At 37.8% G+C, this 27001-nt stretch overlaps 1 protein-coding gene across 11 annotated transcripts in view; it reads right to left on the reverse strand.

Annotated features, from left to right (window-relative positions):
- Positions 1-474: 474 nt before the first annotated feature.
- Positions 475-27001, reverse strand: part of ARB2A (ARB2 cotranscriptional regulator A) — a 496486-nt gene continuing 469959 nt past the window's right edge. For all 11 annotated transcript variants that reach the window (XM_058276244.2, XM_058276246.2, XM_058276234.2 and 8 more), the window contains one exon: positions 475-6485. In XM_058276244.2, coding sequence (XP_058132227.1) covers positions 6343-6485 — 143 coding nt within the window. In that variant the 3' untranslated portion in view covers positions 475-6342. The remainder of the gene's footprint in view (positions 6486-27001) is intronic.

Below are 27001 nucleotides of genomic sequence, written 5' to 3' on the forward strand. Positions count from 1 at the left end.
AAATTGTAATTCAACTTCAATAAAAACCTGGGAGGACTTGGCTTTTTCAGTTGAAATAATAGGGATATTTTTGGAAATTTGTGATGCCTAATGTAATGACCTCTCCTACTTTTTCAGATAAAGAATACATACTTCAAAACTATGTGATTCTTAAATATTTTTCTTCAAATGTTTTTTTTTCTAATGCTTTTCTCAATGACAAATTGCCTGATGAAGAAACTGTTAATTTATTATTACAGACAGATCACTTCAAAGAAAAGGCATTGAATTACATGCTCTTAAATGAAATTCATATCTGAGTCCTTTTGCAGTAGAATGAGATCATACACCTAATACATTCTTTAAGAATCTAGGTAAAAGCATATTTTCTTGGATTTTAATAACTTCATAAAAGCACTTACTTTCTGCATGTGTCTCTATGCTCTATTGTATTTCAATTTTGGCAGTATGCCTACAAACTGATGACATCAAGAGTTTAAATCAATTTTTTCTTTAATGAAATAAAGCTAGCCTTAAACACACAAATACACATAACATATAAGCAGAAAATTTACTGATACAAATAAACTTGGGGCATTTTTAGACAATATTTATTACAATGCCTTAAAGAATTTGAACATGAAAAATAGATTTAATAGAAAATAAATTTACAAATATTCATGAAGACCAATATATCCCAACACCTGCGTAACAAGCACTGAAAAGACACAAAGACACACACACATACATCATATGTTGCCTCTGTGTTTCAGGAAAAATGTACAGGGATGGACATATATACATATATGTGTATATATATATTTTCTAGTCAGTCTTTAAGAACAACCCTGAGTTATTTCCAAGAAGGAAATGAGCTTTATATTAATTGTAGTTAATTTGGACTTCTTTTTGGATAATCATAATTTGAATAATACTTTTCATCAATAGATATGAAGGACAGTACTTCAAATTTAAAAGTTTAGTTCTCCAAAAATGCTGCTCTTCTTAAGCTACTTTGAAGTATTGCTAGTGAGTCTAAGATCCAGATCTAAATGTTAATCTCTAGTTTTGCCTTCAAACAGAATTCAGTTACAAAGACCTTGGAAAGATTTTGAATCTATTCAGGAGACGAAAACTCTTTAATTTTCTGAGGAGTAAAAACTCCCCAAGAAACTTCATATAGCTTCTTAGATTTTGCTTAGCATACGTGATAAAACATTGATTGTTGCAGTTTGGTGACCCATGAAATTTGGGGGTTAGTTTTCTCTTCAGACCAGAGCATATAATTATGCAAATAAAGAGCTGTCACTGATCTAGTGAAATACTCACAAACACATGCACTCTAAAATTGGACAGAAAAGTGAAAATGGTTGGTGATGTGATGGTGCCATGGTTTGTTTTCCTGCCAAGTTTCTATCCAAGTTCATTATTCAAATTGTAAACTTTTAAAAGAGACATATCATTCCTGGGTGTTAGTTGTCTTTTCATTTCAGATTCTTTGTATTGGCAGTACAGGCTGGCTACAAAGTACAGTTCAACATTATTTTACCTATGACAGTTTCCCATATTATCCAATGTAGTAGCCAAGGAAGAAAAAGCAGTATGGTCTGGAAAGAAAGATGCAGGATCTCTCTAGAATTCTTTCTAGAAACATGCTTCGTGTCTGTGTCAAGTAGAACTCAACTCCAACAATACAAAGACTTTAGTGAGAAGTTTTTCACAAATCTCAAGGCAAAAGACTGGGGAAAGTTGCCTGGAAGTCACCTCAGGGATTAAGTCAATATACATTTTCAAACTTCTTACATTCACAAGGAAAATACTGGTCCCTGTGTGATGTCCACTTAATGGTCAAACTTTCAGGACTACTCTCTCCCATCTAGCAATTAAAGTCAACTATATAATACGTGCTGACTTTAATGTTTGTCGTTCATTTACAATTACTATTACTCTAAAACCTTGTGCTAAGACTTAACAAGAGTTCTTTACTCTAATCATGGCCTTTGGCATAGGGGTCTCCCAATTCCAAAGTTACCATTGCACAGGCTGTTGCATAATTTTAGATGTCATGGAGAGTCCCACTGATGAAATCTAAGAAGGCTCATGTCAGACCACTGACTGCTAAAGACATCACTATATGAAAGATCAGTGGTGTGAAACTTTAAAAACATTGATCCAAATGAATCAATTAAATCAACATTCATCTCTCCTAAGTGTGAAGTTTAAGACTATCATTGTTGCTTTTTTTTTTTAACCCTACATAGATTTTGAGATAAACGCTGGAATGCTTTGATGGCTACTTCTATTCTCGAATCTCCGTTAATCGACTTCGTGCTATTTCCCTCTTTTCAACATCTTCCACTTGGTGTACATTCTTTACTTTTAGTACAGTGCATAACAGTTGCAATGCTTTAAATCTAAAACCACCTAACAAAGCAGACGCTTTAGGTAGGGTAGCTTTAAGCTCTGTGAAGTGTTGATTAAAAAACCCTTTCCCAGACTCAAACTGATCTTTCTGGAGATTAATAGAATATTAGATAAAAGGAAGATGAACAATTCAAGAGACTCCCACTCAGTCACTCTATACAAGGAAGGAAGGAAGGAAGGAAAGTATTCAATATTTGAAAGAGAGTACCTCCTGGAGTCTTTTATTTTATATTATTACAGCCTTAATAAGTAATCATAAAATAAGCACCACCATTATCCCTTTTTTTGCCATCTATATTTCAAAGATGAGAATGTTCCACATTTATTTAAAACACATTTTTCTCCACAGAGGCATTGGAAAAGTTCTTGAGAAATTTTTAGACTTTCTGTAGTGATATTCTTTCTTAAATGAATTAGAATGACAGACACCAACAGGAATCTGCCAGTTTACAGTAAAACAGGAGACACATGTGTTTGGATTGGAACTTCAGAAAATCAAGAGAAACATGAAAAGAAAATCTCACTTATCAGCACCAATAAATATAGTTACGTTTTGTCACCACACCCTCTGAAAGGAATTGCAAGGTTTTAAGGAAGGAATAGCTGTAAAATAAATGTAAATGAGTTACTTTCAGATTGGACATAATATATCTAGGACCTATATATAGGAATTTGGGAGCAATTTAATATCACCAGACTCTTTTTGCAGAACACATTTATTTATGGAATATTAAAATTTATTTTCTAAAACAATATTTTAACAACGGGTTGTTTAAATCTCCTTGCTAGCTAAGGTGATATTTAGGATCTTAAAAAACAATGTTTTTTAAAAAGTTAACTTTGTGAAAGTTGACTCAATGAAAGCTTGGCTATTGTTATTACAATAACAATAATAGTAATAATAAACAATTACATGGTTTTAAATATTGATGAATATTGCTTTACCATTCTTTTCAGGTTTCTGCTTTTATTAACCTCTGTACAGTTGATGAATAAATGAACTTCACAGCAAGAATACATCGCTGCTTGTCGGAAAAATTCTTTTTATTTTAAATTGGTAAACAGAAATATATAATATATAGGAAATGTTTCTGCTTTACTTTTTTTTGTATGAACAATACTGCAATACAAGTCAAAGCACAAGGCAGAAACTTGAGAAAAGAACAATTATTACCAATAGGTTTCCTTTCCTTTAAATGTCCGTGAAAACTTTTAAAGACGGACCAAATCCCATGGTTAGATATCTTTAGAAAGCTCCAAAGCAATATCTGGTTTTAAAGTTTTGACAAGACTATATGGCATCTCAGATGAACTAACAACTCCGTCCTTCCATTTCTACTTTCTCTAAGAACTAAGTATATTTAAAATGAAAAGCCCACATCCTAAATTTAAATCTCTCTTCTCCCAAAAGCCAGTTTAAAGAAACCAAAACGCAGAGGAGAAGATCAGAGCAGAAATACTGTTAACATCTGGCCGCTCCCAAGCAGGCGGGCTACTACCAACAGCTTGTTGTTGCTACAGGAAAACTGAGGTGAACGATATTATTACATTTATACCAAAAGACCCATAATCAACAGGTTAAAAAAATCCTACAAGGAATTCGATCAGTTATCAGTTGGTGGTCTGGAATGATTTGCCTAGCTCTCTCCAGGTTGCCACAGCTCAGATCCACAAGTAGAAATTACATTTACACAACTTAAATTTGCAAATAGCTCTCTATAGATAAACAAGCCCTAACAACCCAGTAGTTTTAAAGTATTAAAAACAATTAAACAGTGATTTACTCTAGTTATAAGTAAAGGTTATCAAAAGAGAGGTGAGAAAATCAAAGAGAAGGAACTGGAGTGATTTGGTTTCCAAGCTAAGCACATTTACTTTTCTCTAATTTAGCTACAGAAGCTGCATGAATTTAGCATTGCACAAGTGCTGATTTTAAAAAGAAATGCTATAAAATTCGTTTCCTGTGAACATTTTCAAATACTGAAGGCACCACACAATTTATAACACTGAAAAATATATTCAATCTGCATCAAATCTCAAATCCTCTCACTGGAACATAACCTTATCTCATAGACATCACCATTTGTTCTAAAATACGGGAGATGGGATAAAAAGGGTCAATGTCACATACCAATGTGCTGGACATTGGGATTATACATTTTTAAGCCATCCAGGAGCTAGATAAAAGGTCATTTTGATTTTTACTCCTACATTGTTTCTGCTTAAATAACATCACAAGATATGAAGACATGACCAGTGGAAAAAAGATCACTTTAATTTAGCATCATTAAAACTATAAGAACTAATTAATGTACTGGTATGCCAAACATAGCATAAGATATCAGTTTTAAAAAATAATACTTGCTGAAATCCATTTATAATATAAAACATTTATTTATGAGGTGGTTGGTTTTAAGTTATTTTCTGAGGAGTTAAGACAGTTCTAAGTCCTTTTGGGTACATTTTTCCATGTCCTCAAATAAGGCAAGCATATCAGTTGTTGCACACACTTTAAAAAAGGATGGGAAAATATTAAACTCAGGTCCTCATCTATTAGAACCAGAATATTCACTAGGTAATTAAATTCATCAAGTAATTAAAAATTGATGATGTTAAAATTTAATATTTGAATTCAAAAGTCAGCAAAATCTTAACTTTTTATTTTACCTCTTGTATTTCACAGTGTTGGCCAGACTTTTGCTGGATTTAAATTAATGCTTAATTGTTGAAATTATAGGGCAAAACTCTACAGAGCAAGTGGAGTGCTAAAAATTATACCACTGGACAGAGAGAAGAAAATCTTTCCCATCAAATCTCTCCCTTTACCTTGGAGGAGAAAACGACAAGAATTAATTTTAGTCCCACTTAGCTTTTCAAAAGGAAAAGGCTCCTAAGTATACAGGTTCATTTTCCTAAGGACAATAAAAAAGTTTTTACCCTTAAAAGGGTCTAACTCCACTAAAGCTCAGAACAGATCATTCTAATCAGGATTAACCACCACCACCACCACCAAACTTCCACTACATTACGATTTAAAAGCAAAACTTAAGTGTGTTATCTAAATTACAATTACACTCAATGCACATTATATATTTAAAAATTAAAGTCAGTCCTAATGATAAAGTTGGAAATTCCATTGAAAAGGGGTTCACAAACATACTTAAAAGATCTGCTCATCATTATGTTTTGGTTTAAACAGTCTCTTCTGTAATTAGAGATCTCTGTAAAATCTCGGGCAAGGATTTTCAGCAGTAATGTGGCTTTGGATCTTGATAGATTTTTCTGCAGTTTTTTTTTTTCTTCTGGTCTCGAAATGAAAATAGATCGTTAGGGAAAGAACAATTTGCACTCCCAAAATTACGTAGCGCATCATGGCATTCATGTTCGCAATTTAAATTTGGCTTTTCTGATGGGGGGGGGGAGAGACCTCCTAAAAAAAGGCTTAAGATGCCCTCAGGGAAGAACCCATTTAAAATGGAAGTTTGAAGTCTAGAGTAGAAGTTTGCTCCTGTTCAGAGGAAAAGAAATGAGCAGAACACGATTGGGGGTGGGGGCGGGGATGGGGGCAAAGCGGAGGCCTCGCTGCCGCAGGCGGTAGGACCGCGCAGACGCCCGGCCTCCAGCAGGCAGTAGAGGCGCGCGGGCGCGCGGGCCGGGCGCTGTCAGCCTGCAGCTGTGCGCTGACGGGCGGCGCGAGCCCGCGCCCGGCCCGCGGGGAGCGCGACCAGGGAGCCCATATTGCTTTGACAGTTGCACTCATCTAGAAATAATGCAAAACGCTATTTAGATGTATATATCACGACCCTGTGCTCTAGGAAGAAAACAATCTAATGAGGGGCTGGGAGCCTGCCCGCCGACGACAGGCAGTTAGGAGACAGGTGGATGTCTGCTCGAGTGTGGCTCCTTTTCTTCCCCGCCCCCGTCTCGCTCGCTCTCCTCTTACAACTCTTCGTGCTTTATTCTGTGGGAGCGTCGCGTCAGAGACGGCTTGAGGGAGCTGGTCTTTGCCTCAGAGGCTTCGGTAAAGAATTTGAAAATAGATGGGAAGCTCTTCCAGGAAGTCAGCTCGTGTCGGTCGGTGCCTGCAAAAAACACAGATTCGGTTACGAGGTGGCCTCGCTCTCGGCAGGACCAAGGGGGAGGCGGGCAGCGCGCGGCCCGGCCGAGCCAGGCCCAGGCCCGCCCTAGCCCCGGCCCCACCCCTCGAGCGCTGGCCCCGCGCCCCGACGCCCGGCCCGCGCCCCTGCGCACGCCCCCTCGCGGGCGCGAGTTTCCAGCCTCGCCGCGCGGGGGAGGCGAGGCCAGGCCCGCCGGCGCGAGGCAGCCGAGCCCGGCGGGAACGCGCGGCCCGGGGGCTCGCCCCAGCGCCTGGGGATCGCTTCGCTCGCCTGGGCTCAGAGGAGCCTGCGCTTCCGCCGAGTCCTCATCTCCACAGGCGGCGCCCCCGGACCGCCTCCCGCCAGAGTCCCGATCGCGCCCCGGACGCGCGGACACGGCGGGGACTGCCCCGCGGGTCGCTCGAGGCGCGGCGGGGCGGCCCCCGGGGCCCTGAGCCCCCTCCCCCGGCCAATCGGGGCGCTCGGCGGGAAGGGCCACTCCCTCTCCCGCCTCGACACCACCCACTTCGCCAGGCTCCGCGCGCGCGGGAATAGGTTTCGCTTGCAGGAGGACAGGATCCGGCTTCAGCACCCACCCCAAAGCACCCAAGTTTCTTGGCTTCCCAAGAGAAAAAAAAAAGGGTCGGATTTTTCTTGTTTCTTCCGGAAACTGGGCTGTTAGACAGGATGACCTCAGCAAGATCACAGGGACCAAACCACACGCGATGCTTACCGAAGAACCAGATGCAAAAGAGACTGTCTTGAAGTGTCCTAGGCTACCTTTTTTTTTTTACACAAATTTTAGGGAGAGTTTTAGAAAAGCTAAAAAACTGTTTCAAAGCAGTGACTACTAAAAGAGCACCTAAGCCTTCTATTTTACCAACAGGCATTCAATTTAGAAAATGCAAGTTTAGTTGTCAATTTATAGGGTTATTTTATTTTACTACAGCTTCTTTGTCTTCAATTATTTAATACTAATGTACAGTATTTTTCAAATAAACTCTACCTGCGGCTTAACACAGCAAATAGCACTGATGATGTAGACATAAGAATAGATGAGAAAAATCATCTAGTTTTGATTCCCTGTTATAGTTTATATCATTTTATCAGTAGCTTCATAACGCTGAACAAGTTTTTAGAAAATAAAAATAATACTAAGAAGACTATCCCAAAGAAATAATGAGTGAATAGCTATGAAACAGAGAAGTCTCTTCCTAGATCACCCAATTATGCAGAGATGCTGCCTAGAAGTCTCCGGATTCAGGGCCTCTGTCTGATACTTTTACATTGTTAATGATAATTCTTTAGTCTGTAATAGTAGGTCATTGCTATGGTTACTCTACAATGGTGCAACACTTTGCTTTCCCCTTCAGCTATTCGCTGAGACCTGGTAACCACATTTGTTGCCTAGCAACAGTTTTGTGACAGTATCACAATCTGGGAGTTACAACAATAACGATGCTATGGCTGCTGTCTGCCAGAGAGCAGAAGCTACAGTCTGTGCATGTAACTTAGCTGTGGGAGCTGGCCCTACTAGGGCCAGCACAAGGAACCCTTCTCTTTATAGGTGCCCTCAGAAGGGCACTCTATCCTCCTTTCTCTGCATTTTGCCCCTATACATTTGCATTTGGAATTAAGATCCAGTAATGGAGTCATATACTTGAGAAATATCCTCCAACACTACTGTATTCAGATTAAAAATGAGGTCATTTTTCTATTTGCTTACTCATTTTGGGCAAAATTCAATGTTATTCAGTGGGAGGAGTGCAGATTTATCCTGGCAAATCCAAAATGCCTGACTGGATTTTGGCAAGGCTTAATAGGATTGCTGGAAAAAAATTATATATATGCCTGACTGCATCAATAGGTGTGTACAATTTCAAGTTAAAAAAACATACATGTCTAGATATTTATTATGTTTACTGATTTATTCCAATGACAACCTTGAAGGATTCTTTTGAATTTGGAGGCATTTATAGTCTCTAAACCTAAGTGTTTAGATATGCTCTGAAATGCTACTTCATATAATATTTTGGGGTTTTTTCTAAAAAGTGGCTCAGTTCTGACTAGGTTAATGAACTATCTTAATTTCTATGAGGCTTGCAACACTAGTTTCACTTATAACAACTATTAATTGGACCTATAATGACAAATATTTAAAAATAAATATTTCTTTCTTTTTGAAAGACCATTCTCAGATGTATACTACATGGTAATGCCACCCCCCAAAACAATACGCAAAAGAAAAAGAAAAACAGGTTCTAATTGTCTTCTCCTTCTCATTTTCCTTGCTTCTAGCCATACTTGGCATTTCCTGTACTGTGATCACACTTAAACCTAAGAGTGTTACCAAGGCTATGATCAATTTGTACGCTTTCTCAGGGAACTCCTCTTATAATTCCTCCTATCCCTTGAAAACCAATTCAAACTATAAGTCTAGAGGGACCTGAAGAGTCAATGGTCTGAAGCAATTTTAACTCCTTTATTTTTTCTTTCCTGGTGATGATCCTTCTGAAGGATGAACAAATTTCCCTGGTGATAAAATCACTAGGAAGGCTTTTTAGTTTTAGATTATGATGACTCTCTGCTTGATTAGTCCTGGGTTGAAAAGACCAAAGCCCAACTGAGTATCTTTACTGGCTCTCGACATTTACCTTGCAATATAAGACTACAGATAATGAGAACATGTGGTTTTGTTAAGAGGAAGGGAAACTGTAAGGAGTAAAGTAGTAATAAGCAAGGTGGGTTAGAAACCAAATTACAGAGGATTGGGGGGAAAGGGGACTCTCCCTAAACATTTTTTTATACAAAAATGGCTTCCTTTTCCAAATTTTTGGAAATGTGTGTGTGTGTATGTATATATATATATATACATATTTTTTTTCTTCTTTTTTTTCTTTTTAGGAGGTTCTAGTAATTGAACCTTGTAACTGGGAGGCAGGCCTCAATCAGGGAGCTACATTTGCTCCCCATGGAAATCTAGTTTTAATAATTTGAAAAATAGCATCTGTATAATATCCTTATTCTGAGCAGAAATTCCTTATTTTTTATTTCTCTTCTGTTTCCATAAATATTGACTGTATGTCTATCTGGGGCTGCATATACACATTTCAGGAACAGGTTTGGAGACCATTTTAGAAAATTCAAGGCCAAATTCTTTATAAATTACTATGCAAAGAAGAGAAAAATAAAAATACTTTGTATAATGTCAGAAAGATTAAAAATAAAAAGAGGAGCTATGCAGGACAACACAGTGAACGGAAACTTTTGAGAGCAGCTTTCCAGTACTTAAAAAGTGTATCATTTTAGGGTAAGTTAAGAGTGGTGCTTTTTATTCTATCAGTACAGAAATACTAGGCTAGTACATTATCTAATCTTAGAAGGATACGAAAGGGGAAAGTTTAGGCCAATCAAAAAAAGCAGTCATTAATAAGCTGCAATGATATAGTAGTAACAGAGGAACTTGTTCATTTACCACTAACTATGATATTTGAAAGAGATAAACATGGTTTAACAGTTCGGTCCTGTATCTACAAATTTACACAGACCTATCTCCTCTTTTTAGGGACTGTGAACTTCTCTCTGTTTTTCAACGCTCCCTTCTCCTAATCTAGAGGGTTTCCCTTAATGTAGGGAGTAAAGCTTTTTAAATACCTGCCAACTTCTCAGGGAGTATATTTCTCTATCCTTTTGGATTGACAGACTTATTCTTACTGGATAATTCACTTCTGGGGTGAATTCAGTTTTCTAATCTATAAAATCAATTCAGTATCAAAGTAAAATGTAAAAGATTATAATGCTTCATTACAAAGAAGTGCCTTTGCTTAGTCTGGATCAGTGGTTCTTAAAGGGAATGGTAGTGGCCTGTAGGGGCATTTTGGAAGATAATAGGGATATTTTGGGCTGTCAGGATGATTGGAAGGGGCTATTGGCATTGAGTGGGAGGATATTAGAGATGGGGACATTCTGCAATTTGCATGGCCCATGGCACTATAGCACAATGAAGAATTGTCCTGCATTCTTCCCGGTTTTCTAAATGTTCCACCCTATTCATGTAGTTGAAAAACCTGTTTATAATTATATGGGCTTAGAATTTAAATCTGTTTTACAAATAATTTTTAAAAATTTTATTAGAGAAGGTGTGGGTTTACAGACTATGTATAAAATACAGGATTCCCATATATGTCACCCCACTATCAACACCTTGTATTGGTGTGGAACATTTGTTACAATGGATAGCACATTTGTGCTATTGAAGCCCATAGTTTAACTCAGGGTTATAATTTTAATATACACTGAATTTTCCAGGAATTCAACTATCTAAATTGAAGGAATTTTGTACTTTCATGTTGTTCAGAATTTTACGAAGAGTGGCTTACAGTATATCAGAAAATCTTATCACCAATGGCCTCACTGCTGGCGGTTTTTGAGTTGCCAATAAGCACACCTGTATCAGCCTGACTTTGTTGCTGTTGAGCTAATGGTGATTCTACGCTCACAACAAATTATCTCACTATTTTATTATCCCTCTCCTGTACTTTTGTTTTAGTTCTTTAAATAGTGAAATGTATATTATTTTTATTATGAATTACTTTTCTTTAGTCCTCATATATTAACTAGAGCATTATAATGATTTAGCAATCTTGTAAGAAGGCAGATTGTTATCTCTAGACTTTATTTCAGGGTATTAAAGCACTATTCAATATTTGTTATGATAGGAGGTGTTTAGATAATCAAGAATCAGCTTAAAGAAAAATGAATAATTCTTCTTTATTAGAGACTAATACTCCTGATAATCTGAACTTTACTGTAGCTATCTATCTCTTTTATCCTTATACAGAGCAGAAAGTGCTTCTCTTTTATTTCTCTTCTGTTTCTTCCATAAATATCATTTGTCATAGATGTTAGTCATTATGAAATAACGAAAAGGCAGGGGTTAGAGGGTCTTAAAATTAAAATGCTACACTGAATATTTATCCTTAATTTATCACTTGTTTTACAAATTAACTGCAACAAATTTCAAAGTAGTAAAGATAGCACAATTGATCAAAACGATTAGAAACTTTAAGTATGAAGGATGAGACTAAAAATTATGTAAGAAAGATCAAATTGCTAAAATGTATCTTTTGTTTTCCTAAAAGACTACATATTTAAGAAAAAGTATCTTGTATGGAACTGACAAAGAGAGAGGCTACATTCATGTAATAGCATTTAGAAATTAAACAAACAGTGATTGAAAATAGCATTGAGAATGGAATGCTCAAAGAATAAGAGAGATGAAAACATTACTGTATCTACTCTCTTATTTAATCCCCCTTATTTCTCCCTATGATAACTTCCGATTTACGTATTCTTTACAAGTCTGCCTGTCTACACTTCTCTTTTCTTGATCTTGGTGCTGAGATTCTTTTTTCCAGGCAAAAATATGCTAAATTATGCTAATGATCAGCAGCCAAAATCCTGATGTTTACTTTGGCAGATATATACTACACTGAAGAGGTCCCTCATTTTTTATGTAATGGATATCTCAAAAAGTTATATGTAGGCGGCGGACTTGGCCCAGTGGTTGGGTGTCTGTCTACCACATGGGAGGTCCGCGGTTCAAACCCTGGACCTCCTCCACCCGTGTGGAGTTGGCCCATGAGCAGTGCTGATGCGTGCAAGGAGTGCCGTGCCACCCAGGGGTGTGCCCCGCGTAGGGGAGCCCCACGCGCAAGGAGTGCGCCCATAAGGAGAGCCGCCCAGCGCGAAAGAAAGTGCAGCCTGCCCAGGAATGGCACCGCCCACACTTCCCGTGCTGCTGACAACAACAGAAGCGGACAAAGAAACAAGACGCAGCAAATAGACACAAAGAACAGACAACCGGGGGAGGGGGGGATTAAATAAATAAATCTTAAAAAAAAAAGTTATATGTAAATATAATTTCCGTAAATAAGGAAGAAATTGGTTACTCTTCAATGAATCCTTTAATAAAGTGAAGAATTCTTTGGGAAAGCAAATAATCTTTCTTTTTTTTCATTTTTAAAAATTATCTTTTTTAAAAAAAGATACATAGATCACACAAAATGTTACATTAAAAAAATAAGAGATTCCCATATACCCCATTCCCCATTCCTCCCACTCCTCCCACATCGACAACTTCTTTCATTAGTGTGGTACATTCATTGCATTTGATGAGTACATTTTGGAGCATTGCTACACAGCATGAATTATAGTTTATGTTGTAGTTTACACTCTCTCCCAGTCCATTCAGTGGGTTATGGCAGGATATATAATGTCCTCCATCTGTCCCTGCAATATCATTCAGGACAACTCCATGTCTCGAAAATGCCCCCATAGCACACCTTTTTTCCCCTCTCTCTACCTTCAGCAACTTCCGTGGCCACTGTCTCCACATCAATAATATAATTTCTTCCATTGCTAGAGTCACAATAATTCTATAGTAGAATACCAGTAAGTCCACTCTAATGCATATTTTATTCCTCCATCCTGAGGACTCTGGGATGGTGATGTCAGTCCAATTCTAAATTGAGAGGGGGCTTAGATCCCACATGGCTGATGTATGAAATTCTCCTGCTTGCAGCTGTAGACTCTCTCGGGTCCCTGGTGTGGTGGTTGACCATCCTCACCTTCCTGTTAGCTGACCTAGTTAAGTCCAACAAACTGGGGAGTAGGTGTTGCAACTTTGCTGAGGCTCAGGGCCCAAATAATCTTTCTTGAAATAATATTACACACACATATGGATCAGATTTGAATAAGGTGGTTTACTGGTATAGTATGATGGACAGTCTCAATGAGGTAAGTTATCAAAGACAATGTTAGAAGAATCTCTGGGTCAGCCATTCACTATCATAATTTTTGCTAGTCATTTTATTTTACATGGTCCTAGAACAAAAGGTCATGAAACAATTTTAACCATCTATGCCTAATTTACATCTGAGGGTCTGGTTTTCAGTTGGGAATCTCACTGTTCACAGTTACCTTTGAATATGAGAGATCATTTTTATACTTTTGTTTCATGGAGGAAAAATGGCATATGCATCCACCCTTTTACTGACTTCTCCCCAACAAAATAATGATTTTTTTAAAAAGCAAAAGGTAATGAATAAACTTTATACATTTCTTATGATGAAGGAGGAAAGAAAAAAAATCTAGGGAGATATGAAACACATTAATATTAACAGCATAAAATGTCTATGATACTTTCAAAATGACAAGACTTGATTTTAAAAATTGATCTTTAACAAGAAAAAGAAGTATAGGCAATTAAGAAGTAATGAAGACCCTGTCAATATAGCTATGTTGATAATAACAGGTAAGGGAATTCTTGAGAAAATCTAATATATAAAAATCAGGAGGTCTGCAATATGCATTATTGAGTCTCAGTGGGATTAACTAATGAATTTATGAGCTTACCACCAGCTATTTTTAGAAAGTTATAAAGAATCATAGAAATACCAGAGCACTGAAAAATAATGTGCCTTCTAAAAAGAAATAAAACTATTTTAAAATGAATTCTAGAGCTTCTAAGGAGATCATTTAAAACCACCACCACAAAATACAAACATACCAGTATTTGAACAGAGAGTCTCCTGATGGAGACTCTCAAGGATAGATGGGACAAGTGTGAGACCAGGGAGCAGCCATTCTGGGGGGTAGTGAAGTGGGGGCATGGGGACATCTGGATGTTCACTGAGATTTGTGTAAGGGAAATGCCAAGTGCAGCTCAGTAAACATATGGCATTGCCTTGTAAAATTACCAGTGTAAGATATAGGCAAGTTTTCTTCCATTGCTAACACTGTTAGAAGTTATGGAGGCCCAATAAGTCCCCAGCCCTGGCTTCCCCTCCCTAAGGAAAACTCAGCCTGCAGTACGCAGCCGCCTGCATGCCTCAGGACACAAGTTAAAATATAACAAACCTACTCACAGGAGAACAATGTACAAATGGTATCTTGGACTGTAATGTGCTCCAGGCTGTACAATTCCTTCCTACAATAACATCACCAGACCCCACTTATGTAACTCTCTTAAGAAATGTCTTTGTTCTAAGACCCTACATATTGCCCCTCATTTTCCTGCCTCTTTGCGGAGGGCTATCTTCATTCTCTGGACCATCACCAGAAAGAATCTCTCCTGTTCATCTAAGTCCCAATAAATAAAGCTCCTCTCTGATACCTTTCTGAGTGTGTCCTGTCTTGCTGCTTCCGGGACCTGTGCTTGCCCTTCAGGAGCTGGGTTGCAACATAAGCCTATGAAAACTGGTATTGTATTGAGACCCTAAAGACAAGAAGTCAGACTTGACCAGAGATAAAAGATGGGCTGAAACAAAGACATAAAATCAGCAGAAGGCACTTTTGGACCTTTTGCAGCTTCTGGAACAGCCTGTCCCTGCATTCAGCAACTTTTCTGCCAAATGTTTCTCATCTATGCATTGTGGGCAGTGGGAAGGTAAGGAGGTGACTTAAGACCCAGGGAGGAAAGTGGACTTGGCCCAGTGGTTAGGGAGTCCGTCTACCACATGGGAGGTCCGTGGTTCAAACCCCAGGCCTCCTTGACCCATGTGGAGCTGGCCCACGCACAGTGTGATGTGCGCAAGGAGTGCCCTGCCACGCAGGGGTGTCCCCCACATAGGGGAGCGCCACTCACAAGGAGTGCCTCCCGTAAGGAGAGATGCCCAGTGTGAAAGAAAGTGCAGCCTGCCCAGGAATGGTGCCGCAACACAGAGAGCTGACAGAACAACAAAAAGAAACACAGATTCCTGGTGCCGCTGATAAGGATAGAAGCAGTCACAGAAGAACACACAGCGAATGGACACAGAGAGCAGACAACTGGGGGGAGGGGGGGAGAGAAAAAAAAATCTTAAAAAAAAAAAAAGACCCAGGGAGACAACTCTGAGCTGGAAAAGATAGCCTCTAGTAGTTGTGGGTCTCTGACACTAAACCTGGTAGAATGCTCTATCAAAACTTGTCTAATCAATCAAAAATAGACATTTAAAAAATTATTTCAATTGCCTATCAAACCCAGATAGCTAGTGTAGAAGTACTTTTTTTTCTGATTTTAATTCTTTTTAAAAACATTTTATTGTGGTTATATATATATAAAATAACAAAAGTTGCCACTTAACCATTTTAAAGGCTATAATTCAGTGACATTAATTATGTTTATAATGTTGTGCTACTATTACCACCATCCTCACCTAAACTGTATCACCCAAACAGAAACTCTGTACCCATTTAGCAAGTAACTCCCAAGTCTCCCCTCCCCCATCACTGGTAATCTCTAATTTATTTTCTGTCTCTATGAATTTGCTCATGCTATATATTTTATATAAATGGAATCATATAATATTTGTCCTTTTTTGTGTGGCTTGTTTTACTTAGCACAACATTTTCAAAGTTCATCCATGTTGTAGCATGTATTAGAATTTTATTTTATTTTTGGCTAAATAATATTGTATTTCCTCTATATACAACATTTTGTTTATGTATTTGTAGATGGACATTTGGGCTGTTTCTATCTTTTGATTATTGTGAATAATGATGCTATGAACATTGGTGTACAGATAAGTTTGAGCCCCTGCTTTCAATTCTTGTAGTATATACCTAGGAGTGGAAATGCCAGGTAATATAGTATCTCTATGTTTGACTTTTTGATGGATCTAATTTTAATTCTTGTTTTGCCTTACACACTACTTTCACTTAGATTCCTGTTGCCACAAAGCCTGGCTTCCAGAGATGCACTGTTTCCCTTTAAAATGCCAGTCCAAGTATGGGCAAAAGCCCTCTTTTGCTAGCTTTCCCTTTCTATAAGTGAGATAAGCTGTCATTTTCAAAAGTAACTTTACCAAGGATTGTAAAAGAACATAGCGCTAAGCAAGAGAATGCCAAGAATGATAAAATAGTTATTTCCCTAAGTACCTGTTTCTGATTTTAATATTCCCAACACAATCAGATTGACTGGGCCCTCAATTCCCTTATTCTAAAATAAAACTTTGTTCAAGACGGCTTTACAGTAAGATTCCTTTTATCCCAGCTTTCCTGTCTGTTCTTAGCAAGGTACCTATGGCTACCATTTTGACTCTACATGTGTGTATCTCTGTGTGTGTGTGTGTGTGTGTGAGAGAGAGAGAGAGAGAGAGAGAGGGAAAGGGAAAGGAAGAGAGATTAAAAGAGGGAAGAGGGATTGGCAGGCCAATAGAGAGGAAGGAGAGGGAGAGGGAGGGAAGTATTTTGCAAAATCCTTATTTAAAAACAAAATAAAGCCATTTACTAGTTCAAATCTGAATCTTCTGAGGTTGTTCTCCCTCAACCATGCACCTTTTTTTTTTTTCAGGAACAGATTTGGAGACCTGCTCTAAAGGATATATTGTGTGGGCAGATAGTGTTTTTCCAGAATACCTGTGATTGATTAACCAATTTGTACAATCATACATGGATTTACTGTAGGCCAGGCACTATTTCTAGCTGCTAGGATGCAGTGGCAAGCAAGGTATGTGTGTTGTATACACTGTAGTGGGAGATGATAGACAATAAACTAGCAAATGAATGAACAGAATTTCAGGGAGAAGTACAACAAAGAAAATACAATAGGGGGTGTATAGAGAATGAAGAAGAGGGAAGTTGGGTGGTATGTGAAGGAGAGAGGTGGTCATCAATTTAGACTGGGTGGAGAAGACTGTTGATCTGTGACTTGAATGACAAGAAGGAGTCAGATGAAGATCTGGGGCAGTGTGCGGCAGACAGAGTTCCAGAAGAGCTAGTACAGGGGTTCTAGGAAGGAAAGATCTTGTCAGCTGAGGAGTGAAGGGAGCAAATGGAGCATGATGGTGAGAGAGAAAGTATTAGAAGAGGATTCAGAAGGGTGAGTAATCACTCAACCAGTCTCTCAGGCCTGGTGAAAGTCTGGATTTTATTCCAAGTGCAATGGATTTGCTGTTTGGAGGGTTTTACGCAGGGGAGAAATACAGTCTGATTTGCATTTTAAAAGAGCACAATGGCTATCTCATCCTCAGCTCAAAAATATTTGGTGGCTTCCCATTATCTATCAAATTAAGTAGAAATTCCTTAATTTGGTTTAAAAATCCCACTCCCCCCCCCATTCTTTGGCTCCAGAATTCTTCTCTTCTATGATACCCCCTATCTTTCCAGGCCCAACTTAACTGACAATCCTTAAATCTTTCCAAATTCTTAAGACCTCTCCCTTTAGTAAATCTCTTTAGTTACTCAACATATTCTGTCTTGAATTTCTGTATTTATCTTCTTGTGCCTGTAAAATTATAACGTAATACCCAGGCCCAATCTTCTAATGCTAAATCCGAGGTACTAGGCACCTGTTGATTCTAGTGATTCTGAAGTCCAGACAGAGTTGAGATTACTATTGCACAATTTTTGAAGGCAGGGGCCAGACCGAACTCATTTTCATAAGTGATTGATGACATAGCAGCTGATAAAGTGTATGCTAGCTTTTACAGTTAAGAAATAAATTCCTCTAAAATTGGAATATACTGACGGTTGAATACTATAGGTAAAGCTGAAGGAAGTAGTGTTGGTCTTGCCCTTTCAACACACTGTTTAGGCAGGCCCAGGTGATCCACAGTTCATTAGTCTAATTGACAAGCACTGACAGATACTTAAAGTATCTTCTAGATCTCTTAGCTGAATCATTGTGCCTATCTAGTAAATACAATTTACTAGCATCAAAAGGAGTTTAGGAAAATGGAAGAACTGAGAACTCTAAGAATGTCAAAACTTTAACTGTATAAGAGCTTATATTCCCAAGATGTAGGTAGCTTGGCTAAAATTTAGATGCAGACAGAAACACATCAAATTTAAATTAGTAAAGATCTGGGAAGAAGCTTAGATAAAATTTAGTCCAACAGTCTCATTTCAGGTGAAAAATCTGAAGTCCGGAGAGGCTGTGACTAGGCCAAAGTTTTGCAGACATTTTACCTTAAGGTATTTACAAACTGGTTAAGCACAGAGCTAGTAAAAAATTTTCAGAAGACATATATCTATTTGTTCTAAGATCCAGTTCAATATTTATTTCCTCTAATAAGCCTTCTTTTTGAACCCTACCCCATGTCAACTACTACCTTATTTCCTTTCATTGTTGAAAGCATTGTATATATACATATAGTTTGTATTATATTATCATATACTTGCTTTGTTTTCACTGGATATGTCATATATGAAAAATACCTTGGTTTATTTCTAAATCCTTTGGAGATAATGCCAGAAATCACAGCTAAGGCTTAGTAAATGTTTGCTATATAAACAACTATCCTTAATAGAATTCACCAGAAAATTGATGTTTAATGAATACTACAGAAATAACACAGATTTGCATTGGTTTTTGCATTGTTTTGATGATAATTTCCATTTTACAATTAAGAAAATGGAGACACACAGAAGATCATGGTAGTTAAAAACTTGTGAATAAAGAAAGCAAAGTGCTACTGGCATTCTGAGTACATTGATGACTTATTCTACAGACTTTGAGATGTGTAACATCATTTTTTACTTGCTTTGTGAAACTTGCAGGTTTTTTTTGCAGCATACAAGGAGGAAGAAAGCAGGTATCTGAATTACTGTGAAAGATTACCCCAGTCATTTAATGAATTTAATTTTACCTGAAGACTTTAGATCAATTGGAGAGAAATCTTTAAAATGCTGAGTCTTTCAATTAATGAACATAGTATATCTCACCATTTATTTAGATCTTCTTTAATGCCTTTCAATGAAGTTTTACAATTTTAGTTACATTTTGTATTTAGAGACAATTACACATTCATATGCTATTTTAAGAGATAATGCAGACATTCCATGTATCCTTCACCCAGTTTTACATAATGGTGACATCTTGCAGAAATACAGTACTATATCACAAAAAGGATATTGACAATATTACAATTAAATTACAGAAAATTTCCATCACCACAAAGATCCTCATGTTACCTTTTACAATAACATCCACTTCCCTCTCCCCTAACTCTTCCCTAACTTCTGGTATCCACTAATATGTTCTCCATTTCTATGATTTTGTCATGTCAAGAAGTTTATATAAATGGAATAATATAGTATTGTCACAGTTTGAGGCTTTTTGTGACTCCCAGAAAAGATCATGTTCTTAAGGCGAATCCATCCCTGTAAGTACGGGACCCTTTGATTAGATTGGACTCAGGTGGGGGGTTTTGATTGGATTACTTCAGCGAGGCATGACCCAGGTGCATCTTAGTTCTCTTGAAGTAACTTATAAACAGAGGACTGAAAGCAAAGACACACAGAGAAAAAGCTGCAGAGACAGAGAGAAAGGAATCTTAGGAGCTCAGAGAGGAATTTGGGAGAGAGGAAGCCACAGGCAGAGAAGCCAGAAGCTGAAGGAATGAGACCTGGAAGAGAAGCAGATGCTTCCATATGCTTTGCCATGTGGGAGGAGTCCAGGATCACCAGCAGTTAACCTTTGGTGAGACAGCATATCTGATGATGCCTTGATTTGGGCATTTTCACAGCCTCAGTGCTGTAAGCTTTTAACCTAATACATTCCCATTACAAAAGCCAAATCATTTCTGGTATATTGCTCCCAGCAGTTTTAGTGAAATAAAATCTTTTGGAAATCACTCCCCCCCCCCCCCCCAGTCAGTTAATTATCTGGAGATTCATCTAGGTTGTAGTGTGTATAAATAGTTTGTTCCTTTTTATTGCTAAGTAGTATTCCATGGTATAGATGTACCACTATTTGCATAACAATTCATGTGTTGAAAGAAATCTGGGTTGCTTCCAGTTTTTGGTTATTATAAGTAAAGTGGCTATAAATACATACAAGTTTTTGTGTGAATACAAGTCTTCATTTCTCTGGGATAAATGCCCAAGAGTGCCATTGCTGGGTTGTATAGTAGTTCCATGTTTAGTTTTTCAGGAAACTGCCAAACTCTTTTCCAGAGTCACTGTACCATTTTATATTCCAAGAAGAAATGTGTAAATGATATAGTTTCTTTGCCTCTTTGCCAGTAATATGTCTTGAAGTTGGGTATTCTGATTCCTCCCACTTTATTCTTCTTTTTCAAAATTGTTATGACATTTTGAATTTTGTGAATCCCATAGAAGATTATATTCTTGAACTAATCTATCCCTTTGGGTGTAGGACCCTTTGACTACATTAAATTCAGTTAAGGGATCTTTGATTAGATCACTTGATTAGAAATCACTTTTGTGCTTTTGATTGGACTATGTCACTGAGAAGTAACCCAGATTGGGTCTCTGCCCTCTTGCTAGGCCTTATGTAAACTGAGATCTGCAAGCAGAAACAGAGAAAAAGAAGAGACACAGAGAAAGAGTTCTGCCATTTTGACTCTGCCATATGAGAGAGAGGGACCCTATAGTGAGAGCAGCAGACCCATCATGTTACCTCACCATGTGGCAGGAATCCAGGATCTGCTAGCAGCCTACCTTTGGTGAGAAGGCATCCCTGATGATTCCCTGATTTGGACATTTTTGCAGCCTCACACCTATAAGCATTTATTCCAAGTAAATTCCCTTTATAAAAGTCAACCCATTTCTGGTAATTTAGCATAGGAAGCTTTAGCAAATCAAGACAATTGTCTTAGGTGTTCAGATTCCTTTGTCCTTCCACATAAATTTTAGAATAATATTGTCTATACTATGAACAAGCTTGCTGGGATTTTGATAAGAATTCTATTAAACCTGTATATCAATTTTTTTAAAGATTTATTTTTTATTTACTTCTCTCCCCTTCCCCGCCCTCCCCTGCCTCCAGTTGTCTGCTCTCTGTATCCATTCACTGTGTGTTCATCTGTGTCCACTTATATTCTTGTCAGTGGCACTGGGAATCTGGATCTCTTTTTGTTGCATTATCTTGGTGCGTCAGCTCTCTGTGTGTGTGGCGCCACTCCTGGGAAGGCTGCACTTTTTTTGCACTGGGTGGCTTTCCCTATGGGGCGCACTCCTTGCGCATGGGGCTCCCCTACGTGGGGGAACCCTCTGCATGGCACTCGTTGTGCACATCAGCACTGCACATGGGCCAGCTTACCACATGGGTCAGAAGGCCCTGGCTTGAACCCTGGACCTCTCATGTGGTAGGTAGATGCTCTATCTGTTGAGACAAATCCGCTTTCCCTGGGAAAAACTGATATCTTTACTGTGGTGGCTCTTCCAATCCATGAACATGATATGTCAGGTAGCTTTATATTTTAGTACTGCTTATTTGTTGATGGCACTATATAAATGGATCTTTTATTTACTTTTAACTGCTTGTTGCTGGTGTATAGAAATGCTGTTGATTTTTGTCTATTGATTTTATCCTTGATAAATTATCCTTTCAGTTCTAAAATTTTATCTGTAGATTTTGAATTTTCTATGTAAACGCTCATTACACATGTGATGACAGACTGACTATACCAATGGTCAATGACTAGGAAACTCTGACCCATGATCAGTAGTAATCAGACCAGGAAATTCTGGCCTACTACCTGTAGCAATCAGTCCAGGAAGCTGGCCACTATCTACAGCACAATCCCTGCAACAATCAACTCCAAATAGCCTATTGACCTGTTTCTAACTCAGAGAAACTGGAGAAAGCCAAATATGCACCCCTAACCAATCGCAAATCCCCATTTCTAGGTAGCTCACTTCCAGCTTCCTTATGCTAACACCCTCCAATCAGGGCATACTTGAAGTCTTCCCTTTTCCCCACTATAAAGTCCCTGCCTGTCTTTGAGTCTTTGCCAAACACAAGGGGTAGTCACTGACTCCTTTATTTATTTAGCAAGTGCTAAATAAATAGCTTTTGTTTGTTCTCATTTGGGTGTTCATTATTTCCATGGTGAAAGCTTTCAGTTTAGTTTTTTTACTTTCTGATTCTTATACCTTTTATTTGTTCCAGTTATAATTTTAATTAAACTTTAAACTATAAATAAAATAGCATCAAATGTATTCCATTAACTACTACCATTAACTAATGAGTAATGAGATGAATGAAATACCATGTAAAGCAAAGTATTACAAAAACATAAAACTGGCATCAAAGTACTACATTTTCTATTTGGGTTGATTTCTTAAGTTTGTACTTTAAAAAGTCCTTATTCTATCAAGTAATGTCATCCTGGTCATGAAAGCTCCCTGGCACCTTGTGACAGACTGACAGCTTCTGGAGTGTCAGTTATGGTCCTGACACAAATTCCTTTTCATTTTGTTAAGGTAATGTAGACAGACCATTTTCTTTACATTCAGCTTCCAAGTCTACAGTTGTCCTCACTCTGACTTTAATTTCACTTTTAGTGAAATTTAGTAGTACTTTAATTTCACTTTTAGTTCTCTTCCTGAAAGCATTTCTCACAGAATGTCTATTTTTTTTTTTTTGCCCAACAATGGAACTGTCTTCTTTAGGTGGCAAAAATTCTTAATTTATTTACAAGTCATCCTTATGTATATAGGATAACATCTTCTACTAAGATAAAAATAATTTGATTTTTAATTAAATGCATATATTCACAATTGCTTCATGTATACATAGTATATCGCTCTGTTGACTATATTACTGTTGACAACATTAGAATGTATTTGATCAGAGAGAATTCATGAGCAATTAAATTAAAATGAATTTCCACAAGGGACTGATCTATGAAAAAAACATGTAACAGAACCATATATGGCTAAAGACTTTATTAGAAAGGGTTATGAAAATTGTTTATAATAATAATCTTACTGTATGTATACTGAACTTCATTCTAAAAAGACATTTAATAACTCAAATTTGGCTTCCCCCATTGACTTTCCTGTGATTGTTCAGATGAACCATAGGCCGAAATCTTTCATTATTGCTCACTTTCTTCTTCTGGGATTAAATTTATTTTGGGGTAAATATTTGTAACCCTGGGGTTTGGGATATTGTAATGGATGTGAAGTCCATTTTACATGTTATAGAATTTGGCAACAGCATATTATTTCCATTTCTTTGCTTTGTACACTGGTTCTAAGCAACATTTAAAACTTAATTATAGTCACGAAAGTCTTTTTCTTGTATGTATTTAAAAATCAAGGTTAGAATTATTAGTTCGATCTTGTGAAAGTAGAAATATATGAGGATTATTACCCAAATAACCTCATGTATCTCCTTTGGGTATCACTGTAGGTAGATGGCATCTATTATCTAATTTCCATTCCACAGATACAATTTAAAAATCTATAAAGATGGGGGGAAAACCTGTAAGACAGCAGCAGAGTAAGGAGGTGCTAGAGTCAGCTTGTGCTACAGGGCAGTTAGTAATCACCCAGAGTGATCTAAAGCACCTGTCTGAGGACTCTAGGAGACCAGAAGAGAATCCTGCAACATTCTTGAAAGAATGTAAGAGACTGCCCATCTGTAGAGAAAATTCATAAGTAGAGCACTGCGTACTGCAGAAGCTCTGTTTACAAAAAACAGGGGGAAGAGACGGTTGGGCATCAACCTCAGCTGATTAGTAAATTCAACTGACTGAAGTATAACCCTAAGAATAGCTAAAGGTTGAACCTGTCCAAGTCAGAAAAGAGGCCAGTAGCTACCATTTTGACTTTGCCACTGGCATGAGGGGAAGCCCGGCTGATTAAAAATCACAGTGATGGTAGGGAACAGCTTCTTTCTACCCAGATCATATTGCAGCCCTAGCTAGCCTAGGCTTCAGCCCTATGTCTGACAGGGAGGGAGCAGACAGGACCTGTACCAGCCTCTCCAGGTAAATGCAGGTACATTGGCTGGCACAGACAGAAAAGGCAGAAGTCTACCAGGACAATTGCAGTCATTTTGGACATGCATGGCACAGACTGCTGCCCATACCTGCAGCTCCATCCCTGCCTCAGGCAGGGGAAGAAGGGGAGTGAGACTTCATCAGCCTCTCTGGGTACCTACAATCTAGGCCTGCATGACTTGGATTATTACACACAGCAGTGGGGCTGTGACTCTGTCTCTACCCCTGGCAAAGGAGAAAGGTGGGAGAAGCTTCACTGGACCTTGGGGCAATGTGGGCAGCTTGAGCTTATAGTACCAACTATATTCTTAGCTCCTACTGCACAACCAACAAGGGAGAAAGGGCAGGAAGCCCTAAACTAAAGAGAAAAACTGCACCCAGAACAAACACTCTAGTAAGTCAGATGCCAAGACACCAACAAAAAATTACAATTCACACCAAGAAATAGGAAGCAATGGCCCAATTAAAGGAACAAGATATGCCTCCAGATGGCACAAAGAAGTTCAGACAACTAATCACAGATGTTCAAACAACTCTCCTTAATAAATTCAATGAGATGGGCAAAGAGATTAAGGATATTAAGAAGACAGTGGATGAGCTCAAAGAAGAATTTGAAAGCATACATAGCAAAATAGCAGATCTTACAGGAATGAAAGGTGTAATAAGTGAAATTAAAAATACACTGGAATCATGTAACAGCAGATTTGAGGAGGCAGAAGAAAGGATTGGTGAGCTTGAACAAATGGCCTCCAAAAGTGAAAATGTAAAAGAACAGATGAAGAAAAGAATGGTAAAAATTGAACACGATCTCAGGGAACTAAATGATAGCAAGAGATATGCAAACATGTGTGTCATGGTTGCCCCAGAAAGAGAAGAGAAAGGAAAAGGAGCAGAAGGAATATTTGGAATATTTGAAGAAATAATGGTAGAAAATTTCCTAACCCTGTTGAAGGATATAGATATGTGTTCAAGAAGCACAACATAATCCCATCCCAATAAATTGGAATAGACCAACTCCAAGACACATACTCATCAGAATGTCACATGCCAAAGACAAAATTCAGAGAGCAGCAAGAGGAAAGGAATGCATAACATATAAGGGATACCTAATAAGATTAAGTGCCGATTTCTCATCAGAAACCATGGAGGCAAGAAGGCAGTGGTATGATATATTTAACTGAAATATATCAATATATTGCGAGAGAAAAGCTTCCAGCCAAGAATCTTATATCTGTCAAGACTGTCTTTCAAAAATGAGGGTGAGTTTAGAATATTCACAGATAAAGAGAAACTGAGAGAGTTTGTAACCAAGAGACCAGATTTGCAGGAAATACTGAAGAGTGTGCTAGAGTGTGAAAAGAAAAGACAGGAGAGAGAGGCTTGGAAGAGAGTCTAGAAATGAAGATTTTATTAGTAAAAGTAACTAAAAGTGTCAAAAGAGAGATGAAAATAAAATATGACAGATAAAACCCAAGGGTCAAAATGGATGAATAAGAACTGTCTTTATAGTAATAACATTGAATGTTAATGGATTAAATGCCTCAATCAAAAGACGTAGACTGGCAGAATGGATAAGAAAACATGTGCCATCTATATGTTGTCTGCAAGAGACTCACCTTAGTCCCAAGGGTACCAATAGATTGAAAGTGAAAGGCTGCAAAAAGATATTCCATGTGTGCAGTAAGAAAAAAAAAAGAAAGAAAGAAAAGCAAAAAACCGAGTAGCTATACTTATGTCAGATGACATAAACTTTAAAAGACATTAGTAATGTGCAATCTGAGGAGGAAGTCAGAAAAAAAATTCCATTTACAATAGTGACTAAAAGAATCAAATATTTAGGAATAAACATAACCAATAATGTAAAGCACTTGTATTCAGAAAACTACAATGCATTTTTAAAAGAAATAAAAAAGACCTAAATAACTGCAAGAGCATTCCATGCTCACAGATGGGAAGACTAAATATTTTTAAGATGTCACTTCTACCCAAAGTGATATATAGATCAATGCAATCCTGATAAAAATTCCACCAGCATTTTTAAACATGAGTATCAAATTTACTTGGCAGGGTAAGGGGTCCCGGATAGCCAGAAATATCTTAAAAAGGAAAAGTGAATTTGGAGGACTCTTACATCTGGAGTTTAAATTATATATCTAGCTACAGAGGTAAAAACAGCAAGGTACTGGCATACAGACAGACACATAGACCAATGGAACCAATTTTATGGTTCTGCAACAGACCCTCTCATCTATAGTCAAGCTATTTTTGATAAGCCTGTTAAACCTATCCAGCTTGGGCAGAACAGTCCATTCAACGAATGGTTCTAAGAGAACTGGATATTCATAGCCAAAAGAAAGAAAGAAAGACAACCCCTATCTCACACCTAACACAAACTCAAAATGGATGAAGACCTAAATACAAAAGCAAGAAACTCAAAGCTTCTAGAAGAAAATGTAGGAAAACATCTTCAAGGTCTGGTGGTGGTGGATTCTTAAAGGGGATATGAGGAGGACTGCGATGGACTACTGATGCTTAATGTATGTACAAGTTTTAATTAACTTTACTGTAAAAGTGTGGAAATGTATAGAGATGATGGTAACACATAGTAACAGCTGGTTTACACATGGGAATGTGGCTGGAAAGGGTAGTATAGAGATGTAAATGTCAATTGAAAGAAAGAGAATAATCTAGGGATTGAATAACATAGTAAACTCAGAGGTGGCTGAGAATTGTGGTTGATGACACAGATGTAAGAGTGTCCCT

The sequence above is a fragment of the Dasypus novemcinctus genome, chromosome 2 (assembly GCF_030445035.2).
Source record: "Dasypus novemcinctus isolate mDasNov1 chromosome 2, mDasNov1.1.hap2, whole genome shotgun sequence".
Lineage (NCBI taxonomy): Eukaryota > Metazoa > Chordata > Mammalia > Cingulata > Dasypodidae > Dasypus > Dasypus novemcinctus.